This window comes from Cyprinodon variegatus, unplaced genomic scaffold (assembly GCF_000732505.1).
Source record: "Cyprinodon variegatus isolate N-32 unplaced genomic scaffold, C_variegatus-1.0 Scaffold1228, whole genome shotgun sequence".
In the NCBI taxonomy this organism is placed as follows: Eukaryota; Metazoa; Chordata; class Actinopteri; order Cyprinodontiformes; family Cyprinodontidae; genus Cyprinodon; species Cyprinodon variegatus.
Genome location: NW_015151681.1, coordinates 7228 through 18407, shown reverse-complemented (window position 1 = coordinate 18407; position 11180 = coordinate 7228). Strand labels below are relative to the sequence as shown.

Here is an 11180-nt window from a genome sequence, read left to right as displayed (position 1 = left end):
ATGCATTGCAATGCATCGCTGAATCGATTATTGTTGACACCCCTACTAATCATGGTGGCTATCTCCCTGAAGCACACTAACTAACAAAGATAACTTCCTGTTCTCTCAGACGCCTGGTTCTGGTACAGGTTCCTCTCTGTATAAAAGGTTGCTCTCCACTGTCACCATGTGCATCCCCAGCATGGCAGCTGTTTCCCCAGAACCAGGTGCCTTCTGGGATGATAAAGTCCAAGCAGTGTGAGTCTTACCCCGAGGAGGAGCCCTGGAGAGCGGCCGGGTCTGTGGGCGACTGGGGGGCTCGAGTTCTGGTGGGAGGGGGATGCCACTGAGGAGGTGCTGCTGAAGAAACCAGTGAGAGAAACAGACTCATTGAATTAGTTCAGATTCATTTCATCAGAACATCTGGTTCTGTTGAACCCTTTCAGTACTGCAGTCACAGACAATAAAGATTAGCATTAAACATGAAGCTGAAGTCATTAATAAACAATCATATCTTTACCTTGTCCTTTTTGCTCTTAGATTTCTTGATATCTGCAGGTTCAAGTATGGAGACTGGCAGGAGTCCGCTCTAAAAAAACAAACAACCCGAGATTAGAGCCAACCAGATGGACCAAAGATATAAAAATATATATAAAGTATATAGATTTATAGAACCCCAAAAGATTTGGGTTGAAAGTTGTTTTGTTTTTTCAACCAAGTAGTTTGTCTCTATAGTCCATAAAACAATATAAATAATATCAATGTAAACAAAAAACATCAATGGATTTATTTATGTTCTACTGCTTTTAATAATCAGTGTCTTAATTGATCTTAAACTGGTTTAAACATCTATACTTTCAAACATTTGGAAACACACATCAATTTAATGAGACCTTGTTTTATTGATCATATTATCAGCTCCCAACCAATAAACACCCAGTTTATAACTTTGAGTTCTGGTTGCTTGGAGCCTTCAAAAACACTAACATGCAGTCCTCATTAGTGGACATTGACCTTTATTCTTCATGAAGCTCCTACAGACAAGGTTTTGTGCTTTATGAATAAAATAAAATTAAAGTGAGGAAAGGAAGGATGGTTTCTTCCCAGATGAGTCCTCACCTGTCCATCATGGAAGACATTTATCATTCCGTCTCTGTCCTCCTCTCCAAATAAGAATACCATTGCTCCTCCAGGGACAGTTAGCTGTCCTGGACCCCGCGCCAAGTAGGGGGTTCGGGCACGCATGTATCGGGACCCCCTGACATAAAACACACAAACACACACCTGGTTTATGTTACTGAATGATTTAGTACTGAGGTAGCATCCTGTTTAAAGCTCAGGTCCATATCATCTATTCGGTCCAAGGACAACTTACTGAGGTCCGTCCGTCTTGGGTTCATAAAAACCAGGTTTCTGTGCAGAAAGCAGAGGTAGAACTTGAAGCTACTGACCGACAGGCTGAACATCATCGGGTTCAAAGACCAGAGGAAACTCACCTGCTGTCTCAGAGGTTCAAAGCCTCCAAAATCATCATTAGGAATCATAGAAGAAATCACCTGCAGATCACAGCAAGAACCAGTTAAAACTGCAGGTAGTCAAACTGTTCTAAAATCCCTTTTCCAAGTCTGTACATCAGTACTGTATCTGACATTCTGATCATTGAGAAAAAAAAGGGATTTCGTCAATAGTCGCTGAAGAAAAAACTAGTTTCTGAGAACCATACTGTGCTGCAAGTCAATGACTGAATGCAATCTGCTAGAATTCAATTGCACAGAGCAAGTACATCCATTGACTTGATGCAGTTAGCTGTATTTCAGTGCCTCAATACAATCTGCTGCAATTTAGTGACTTGATGCAATCTGCTTCAAGTCAATGTCCGGATTAAATTTCATGCAGGTCAAAGACTTGAAAAAATCTGCTCCACATTAATGATGAGGCAATCTGCTGCAATTCAGTGCCTTGATGCGATCTGCAGCAAGTCAATAACTCAATGCAACCAGCGTAAAGTCAGTGACAGTCATGCAGGTCGCTTTCTTGATGTAATCCGCTAAAATTCTTTGACTTGGTGCAGTTAGGTGTAATTCAGTTCCACAATGCGATCTGCTGCAAGGCATTGACGATCTAATCTGCTAAAAGTAAATGGCTTCATGCAATCTGTGCCAACTGCCAAGTCAACATCTTTATGCTATTAACCCGTTCTTTTCTCAATATCAATGCAGCTAATAAATACCTGCTTTGAATAGAACCCCTATAAAGACCCCCTCACAGGTTTCTGGGCTATCTAATATGAACACCCATCAGGCAGAAACAATGGCTGCCATATGGCTGTTATCCTACAGTGCTACAACTGTGATGTTTTTTTTTTTCTTTCTAGAAAATTCCAGAAACAATTAATACTGATGACAGATATTAAACAGTCAACGGCACCTTCGCCTTCCCCAGGAAGTCTCTTTGTTGCAGTTGGTCTATTTCCTGTTTCCTTGGTCGAAACACCGACCCCTCTGGTACCATCAGAGGTTCCAGGACCTCCTTCCGCTAGTTTCAAAGCACAAAGGAGTGACAGATTAGTTTAATCAATATACAATTCAAAACATTTAAAGCCAAGTTGTACCTGCTGTAGAAAACTCGACTTAGCCTAAAAATTTAAACAAGCACCCCTTCCAGGTCCGTCCCCCCACAGCTGCCATAAACAAGCCGGCTATTGAGCAGGGCTACTGATAACGAGAATATTTCTATTTTTTTTTTCAATACCTGACTGTATTGCCTCTCTAAAGTGTCTTGAGATGGCATATCTTGTGAATTGGCGCTATATAAGTAAACTGAACTGAATTTGATTGAAACATATGAAGGCTGGTTTCTCACATTTATCTGCAGTGAATCGTCTGTTTCTGTACACATTAGTGTTCAAAGGTATCATTAACAGTCCAGATGTGGAACTGGTTTAATTCCAGCCTTAGTCTTGAAGCATATGCTGCAATTATGCTGAGTTCCCTTTTATTTTGTAGAGTATGTATTATTTTGAAAGTCTGTTATGGTTTCATTTGAGGACAGCATTAGACTCTTCTGTAACACAAAACCCTTTTTCATATACTTATATTATATTATATTACATTATATTATCAGCATGACATATAAGTAGTGAATACTGAGATACTAATAACTGTCTCTTACTTTTTAATTTTCAGTCGTGTCTTTTATAAGAAGCAGCAGTTGGTTACTAAAAGCTGTTTAAATTGTTGCCCTTGGGTTTAACTCTATACTTCAATGATCTGTGGTGTGAAGTAAGTAGGATTTTATTTTGCAGAGTATTATTAGATTTTACTTTTACAACCTCACACAGATGTATTTTAAGCATTGGATTTGACCAATCTGCTTAAATCAAACTGTATTCTGTTTTAGGGTCAAACGTTACATAGTTATTTTGACTTTTGAATTTCAGCAATAATGTTAAGACCTATGCTGGGTTTATTTTTTATAGTCTAAAATAGTTGTGTTTTAATACAAGTTTGCACACATTCAAAATATTGAACCGACTTCTTTCTTCAAATAACAGTGTACTCTATTCTTAGTGTAATAGTAATAATTATTTAATTATTAATTTAATTATTATATAATTTAATATTATTATTAGTAATAATAATTACAGTTAACTACGGTGGCCCTGAGGTGCAAAACACAACACAAAAAGAGAAAACACAACGGCAAATCAGAAAACACAACACAGAAAAGGGAAAACACAACACAAATCAGTTTCTAGTAAGTCGGCTGAGGTCAAAACGCCCTGCTAGAAATTGATTAAAGGCCAAATGTGGTTGAAGAAAGGTGATTTTTGCCTAAAAAGGACTTGTTCTATTTAAAATAAGATGCTTCTGAATGAAATCAAGTCATATTTGGGCAGATATCCCCTTTGAATGACAGTATTTGGGCTTTAATACATTGTTTGCAAGTCAAAATGGCTATTTTGTGTTGTAATGGTTCTTTAAAAGAGTTCCAAGCTGTTTTGTGAGCTCAGATCTTTAAATCATGCATCTCCTGAAGGAAATCTAGTCATATTTAGGTAGAAATAACCTTTGAGTGACTATACTGTGCCTTCAATCAATTTTTGACAGGTGAAAACTGATTGAAAACTGCAAAACACATAGAAACATGGGAAACTCGTGCTATATATGGCCAGATCAGATAAAAAACAATGCAGAGTCACGAGGATCGTTGCAAAAGGTATCATATCTTTATTGAAAACCCTCCAGTCAATCATATCTATTGTAGTGTAGTCTCCAATGTCAGGGCTACACAAAGTCATCAGACCGAGTATAGAAACATGTCTATCACGTAACTGCCGTTATGTGACAAACGTTAAGCTTTCGAATCTTTAATTAGGCCTATATTATAATGCAACTGTGTGTATCTGCATGTCATGACCGTTTAATCCAGAGAAAAGCAGGTTTACGCTATCACTCAGCGGGCTGCACCTCAGGGCCACCGTAGTTAACAGACGCTTTTATTTTTAAATTCCTAATAGGTTCTGTTTTTAAACAGCAATAGTTAATAATTTTTTATCCAAATTGGGTCGAGTTGGTGTACTCTGTAAAATACAAGTGCTTTTATTATGTTGGATATTGCGTGTCTTATTTTAAAAGGCTGAGTTGGTTCTGTTTTAATTAGATTAATCCAGAATAATCAGTAATAAAGAACTGACTTCTCATTTTTCAATGACACAGTCTGATTTTATGAGCTTGATATTTACATAGTTCCTATGGAAAATGCAAAACTTTATTTTGAAATTTTCAGTAGCTTCTTTCATTAAATGGCCACTGCAGTCAATCTTCTGGTTGAGTTCTGGTGATATGGCTGAGCTTTATCCTGGAAAGATCTGATGTGTCAAATCCAAAGGTTTTCCTTTTTTGTGTCATTTTGGGGCTTTTATTTGCTTGCCAGTTTCAGCTCAATATGGTGAACCTTGATTTTACCTACTAAGTCACCGTGTTTTGTTTTTTTTAAAGAATTTTTTAGCACAAGTGACCTTTATTTGACAGTACTAAGGACAGAAAACAGGGTTACAAGAGAAGGAAGAGATATTCAGCAAAGGTCGGCAGGCAATGACTCAACCTGGGACAGCCAGCGTATGGGTCGTGTGCTCTATCTTAACGCAGCACCATCCCCCACTATGTTGTATTTAATGCAGAAAGCTGAACAACTGCATCGTAGATCTGGGTCCACCAGATCTGCAAGGGATGCTCACAGATCGGAGCTACAGCTGGATCTGACGGTGGTCTGATGCCACTCTAAACAGTCTGATGGCTGTCTGATGACTATGCAACGGACCAATGATGTTATTTCCTCATTGTTGTTAGCTGACAGGTCTCTGTGAATCCCAGTCAAACTGTCATTGTTCGCTTTTTTATTAAAGATTGTAAAACTTACTTCGATGCTGGTAAAGGCCGCCTCAATGCTTCCCCCCCGTCCTTGTCCTCGCTCCTGAGTGGCTGACAGCAGGGTACTCATGGCTTGCTCCCATTGGCCCATCCGGCAGTACACAGCTGATGCATTGTACAACACCTAGGAGAAAAACTCCAGTTCTATCATTTAAATCTGCATTTATTCTTGGTAAAAGCTCTACTATATGGTTTGAAGTACAGCAGCAAATATCGATGGCATGGTTTCTGGTCTAATATTTTCTTCCTGCTAAATGCCCTTTGTGGTTTAGAAACAAAAAAAGCTGAAAACCACAGGTCAAACCCTGCAAGGAAATCTGGCCTGCAAACACAAAATTAGAAAGTAGCATTCAAACTTCCACTGCATCCATCAGGACACCTGCAGCAAAAAAACAGTTATGAACCCCTTAGGGACCAGTTATGAACCAGTCTACACTGAAAAAGGGACAGGCGATGTGTTTTCTGCTTTTGCAACGGAATGTGGGAGCACTGCATCTCCTGGCAATCTGCCATCGAATGCTGAAAGTGTATGTTAGCACCATAAAGGACATAGCAGGTACTATATAGTAGACATGTTGGAAGCACAGACTGGGCATGAAGGTGAAGCTTCTGCAGTGACCATCACCCTCTTTGCTAGGAGAGGAATCTCTGATAAAGAAATGTGAAACTCTGCAGCATCAACTGCGATCACATTCTGGCTGCAGACACACTGGTCCATTGTCTGATGGTATCTGAACCACATGGTGTGTGAGGCAATCTGTTGTCTAACCAGATTTTCAAATGCGTGTGTGTGTGTGAGAGAGAGAGAGAGAGACCTGCCAGCTGTAGAGTTTGTATCTCAGTCCCAGCTGTCTGTAGTCAATAACGACGTTCTCTCTCATATGCTTCTGGGCCCAGATGCAGTCTGATAGAGCCTCCTCCAACCTGGACCAGAAACAAAGGAACTTTTTGATATAAACACACCTTTACAAAGCTCACGAAAACAAAATCACTCGGGTATTTTATCAATATGTTCGACAACCTGGTTGGTTTTAATGATATTAATTAATGCTTTCATGATTGTGGTTAATCAGAACCCTCAACCTGAACCTGTGGTGCCGAATAAGATCTACCAGTATGTAACTTGAGTCATCAAAGCCTTTTATTTGCATTATTTGCTAAAGTTCTGTCCCTGTTCCTCGATCCAGATGGTAGGTCTGACTTTTCCAGCATCATGGTTCCCACTAAGTTGTTCTGATTATATTCTGTTCTGGATAAATACTACCTAGAATTTGCTTTATCCGTAGTGAAGGTTTGTTCTCTATAGATTCCATCCTGAAAGGACAGAAGTTACATTGGGTTCTGATTCTGGAGTGTTATTAGCGGTATTAGGTTGAGTCAAAGTTTTCTGATTCAAACTTGGATCAGCTCGCTTTTAAATGCAGAACTTCTAGATTGTTAAGTAATGACTGATCTTATAGAATAAATTAAGGTTTTGGCCTAGAAGAACAAACAGGAGGAGTTGACTTAGAATTTAAATATTGGAGCATTTAATGACGGGGAATCAAACTATTGACGGGTTGGTGTTAAAACCCAGCTGTAGCTGATTAAAAAAATGTCAGTTTATCATAGATAATGATGAAAACTGATAATTTAACCTGTCCAGATAGTTTATTTAACTAATGTCTGAACAAATCAGACTAATTAAGTTTATTTGTCTCACCAGTTATTTTTTACACCCAGTTTTATTTTGTTTTCATTTCCTATCTCGTTTTAGGCAACTTCCCTACCTGGGTTCCTCCCTCCAGTCAGGATCTGCCACACCTTGATGTCATTTACCTGGAGTTTGTGATCCTCCTTCGTTTGTTGGCCTATTTATTTCTCAGTCATGCAGCTTCCCTTTGTTCGTTTGTCTTTGTCCTTTGAGTGAAGCTTTCCAGCCCTTTTGAATTTCAAATTAGCTTTGTTAGCAATATTTTGATCCTGCCTCTGTTTTTGCTACTTCTGCTTATTTTTTATTTTTGGTCTTTGACCCCAGTGTATTAAAAGAATCTTGAACTTTTCTCCACTGTGTCGGGTTTTGCATTTGAGTGCTCTGTTCCTGAGCCGTGCGACAAACAGTTATCAGGTAAACATTCAATTAATCAGTTTCAGTTTTTTATATTAAAAATAAACAAAATACATCAGTTTTGTTTATCATCTTTAATCCAACAAGCAGTCTATTTGGGTTCATTACTCTGAGCTTAGTCTGACCTGACAAATTATGAAATATCTATCTTGGAGGATCATACTGAAACCCTGACAGTTTGATTTCCAAACACTGTTCAGTTAATTCAGAAAAATCATGACTGAACAACGTGAGAAATTCTGCAGCCATATGAAGAAGAACAAACACGTGGAAGACGGGTCTGTTTTCCAAAATACAGCCAGAGCTCCACATTAAAAAAAACCTCCAAGCACACATTTTAGATTCTCTAAGTTTGTCTCATCACATCAAATCCAAAGAAAATCTGCAATGTAATATAATGTAAAGTTAATTAGTCCAAAATTAGGAGCAATATTTATGGTTATTTAGCGTGTTTTAAGAGAAAAATAAAGGGGTTATTTTTTCCAAGTCATTTCTTAAGTATGTTATTCATTCATTTATAAAACTCAAAGTTCCAAGATTGTCAGTTGAAAAATGTTTCAAAAAGCTAAATATTTATTTCCCATAAATGGAAAATATTTAACCAAATTAACATTTTGAAAGATTCCAACACTCTGCACGTCAGCTCATTTTCCACGCCAGATGTGAAAATTTATGTGAAATACTGTATATATATATATATATATATATGTCAGTATAACTGCAGACGTTTAGTGGAAGCTGGTCGTTAAATTAAGGTCTCTATTACTGAATGTTTGTTAGAACAAAGATAAAAGTTATTCAGTTTAGTGAGTAGAGTTATTCTGAATGTCTGTTATCCTGACTCTGAAACACGGCATGTGTTTTAAACTCACAGGACATCTCTGATGTCTCCAGGTCCTTTTATGCTGAGCTAATCATACAGATATTCAACCACTGTCTGTAGTTGTGGTGTTTCCAGCCTGAGGAGGCCTACCTGTCAACCTGCATCATCACGGCGGCTCTCTGGAAGAAGGCGACAGCAAGGCGCTCGTCCTTAGCGATGGTGAAGTCTAAAGACTGGACCGAACAGATGCAACAAGGTTAAGGTTTGATCAGGATTCAGGTCAGGTCTTTTATACTCTCCTCTGACCTTTGACCTGAGGGATCCTCTGCAGTCAGAGGAGCTGAACTGTTAGCTCCAGGTGTAACAATGCACATAAATGTTTAGCTGGTTCTGCTCCTTCTCAGTCATGATCTCTGATTTAACAGCGACTCTTAGTAACCTGTGCTGCCTGGAACATGGAGGTGCTTTTTTTACTACGATGCTGCTAAACAGCCACCTCAGTTTCTGCTCCTCCATGTAGCTCAGCCATGAGCTGTATAAAATGCAACCTTGAATGATTAGTTAATCTTGAATGAAATGCTGCTGGTACGAACCCTCAGAGCCAAGTCCAGCTGTCCTAGTGCCAGGTGAACCATGGCGGCGTTGAACAGAGTCCGAGAGGTCGGCTCAGAGATCTGTTCCAGCTTTGCCAGAGCTCCTTCCCAGTCCTTGGAGTCCACTGCCTGCACAGACTCGTTCCAGAGCCGCAGCAACTCGTTGTAAAGCATCGTGGTCTGCAGAGACTGGAGCACAGAGACACATTTATATGAATCCTCAGGCTTATTAAAGGTTTAGTTTGATGTGGCATCCATTTAAACACTATGCGTTTTTAAAAGATAATTCAATCACAACTTCTCTAAAAAATATTTGTGTCACTAAGCTTCTAATGCCTCCCAAATTTCATAACTATGACCCTAATAGGAGGTAGAATACAATAGGCATAGAATGCAGCTCTGGAATTACATAGGATCTAATGAAGTTTACTAGATAGAATATAGTTTAAATGCTTAATATTGGAATCAGCCATGGCAAGAACAAAGAGGACTGAATGACTCACAGAATCACACCAATTCAATCTATATCATCTAGAGCAGGGGCCACCAAACTTTTTAAGAATGAGGGCTACCTTATGGGTAGCCAGTGCTAAACTTCATACAAAATAAAAATATTTTTATAGTTTCTTTTGATTTCTAATTTACTTTCAGATACTATCATTTTGAAATCTTTATAAATAATTAAATCTCTGACTGTGACTAACTGGATGTGCACTTTTAGTCCTCTGACATGGAAGCTGGCTCGGACCTCGTATGCCTGGCCGTATCTTTCCTAGACGGGGCCGTCTGTGGAGCTGGTTTACAAGTTATTTTTGTATCTCTGCTTCTTTCTGTAGGTCTGCTTCTGTCTCCTTGAACCCCAGTCGCCCTCAGCAGATGGCTGCTCACTCTGAGCCTGGTTCTGCTGGAGGTTACTTCCTGTTAAAATGAGTTTTTCCTCTCCACTGTCGCTACAAGCATGCATAGTGTGAGGTATTGCCTTCGAGTCAATGAGTAGATAAAATCAACTGGTTTTCCTTAGATACAAAAATTAAATCAATTCGACTGTATGATCTGGTTGAATTGTATCTTTGAATTGCCTTAAGATTACATGTGCTGTTAATTGGCGCTATAGAAATAAAACGAATTGAATTAAATCCTCTTTATGACTGATATGATAAAATGCTCTTTAAATGATTAAAACAATAGAAGCAACAGAAGAAAATAACATTTCAAACTTAGCCCACTGGTGAGTTGTTCTGTCATCAGAAGACCCTGAGGGATTGGTGACACCTGATCTAGAGGGACCTTACAGAGACAGCTCAGGCAGATCATTCAATGAGATTGGTAAAACCTTTTCTGTTTCAAGGAAATCCAGCGTATTGCAACTAGAAAATGTTTAATTGATTCTGCAGCAATCCCTCAAACTCAGCGTGCAGCTAGTGACAGTGGAGAGGAGAGACGCCCTTTTAACAGGAAGAAACCCCCAGCAGAAACAGAACCGGGCTAGTTGTGAGAGGCCGTCTGTGCCAATGTTGCCTCAGGGTTCAGTGATAAAGAAGCAGGCCTGCAACAGATACGTAGAGGCACTGCTCCATAAATACTTTCTGTCTTAGAGAAAAGTAGAAGGTTAGTAGCTCTTCTATGTCTAGGAGACAAAGACTGTTAAACAGATGAGCTCTGAGCCAGTATTCGGCTCTAGATGATAAATGAGAGCAGATCCATTAGTCCCAGTAAAAGCTCAGCCAACAGCTGCAGGGGAGAGACAGAGAGATGAAACCAGGTCGTTCATCTAGAGATGGAGGATATGAGCTTTCTGACTGCTGTCAAACCACCAGTGTTTAACTGTACGAGCAATACCGTCACATCATCACTCACGCTACGAGGACCGCCAACCTGTCAGTCGATAGATCCGTTTATTTGCCACCATCTTTATTCGGTAACACTGTGATTACTTATGAACACAGCATTGAGAATCACCTGCTAAGTTTTTTTTTTTTATTTCTAATTTAGAAGCAAAATATTTATGAAACATTGTTTAATAAAATGTTTCTTTTTCCTTTCTGCTTTTTTAACCAGAGGGCCGCTAGTTTGACCCCAGCTCCATTCACTGTCATGTCCTTGGGCAAGGCACTTCCTCCACATTGCCTCCTGTTGGTGTTCAGAGGACATGGTGGTTGCTGTGCGCAGCAACTGCTTGGCTTCTGCTGTACCCACGTGCTTACATGCACTTCATGACCTGACTGAAATGTGCAGGATTAACAAAG

General features: G+C 39.3%; 1 protein-coding gene across 3 annotated transcripts in view; it reads right to left on the bottom strand.

Moving 5' to 3' along the window:
• The window catches only part of LOC107102272 (NADPH oxidase activator 1-like), a 20433-nt gene that overhangs the window by 4409 nt on the left and 4844 nt on the right, over positions 1 to 11180 (bottom strand). For 2 of the 3 annotated variants that reach the window (XM_015401507.1, XM_015401508.1), the window contains exons 2-11: positions 8935 to 9123; positions 8492 to 8574; positions 6227 to 6335; positions 5401 to 5535; positions 2407 to 2514; positions 1476 to 1535; positions 1355 to 1392; positions 1099 to 1237; positions 500 to 568; positions 249 to 339 (exon numbers count right to left, since the gene is read on the bottom strand). In XM_015401507.1, coding sequence (XP_015256993.1) covers positions 249 to 339; positions 500 to 568; positions 1099 to 1237; positions 1355 to 1392; positions 1476 to 1535; positions 2407 to 2514; positions 5401 to 5535; positions 6227 to 6335; positions 8492 to 8574; positions 8935 to 9108 — 1006 coding nt within the window. In that variant the 5' untranslated portion in view covers positions 9109 to 9123. The remainder of the gene's footprint in view (positions 1 to 248; positions 340 to 499; positions 569 to 1098; positions 1238 to 1354; positions 1393 to 1475; positions 1536 to 2406; positions 2515 to 5400; positions 5536 to 6226; positions 6336 to 8491; positions 8575 to 8934; positions 9124 to 11180) is intronic. The other variant, XM_015401509.1, reaches the window with a different exon arrangement.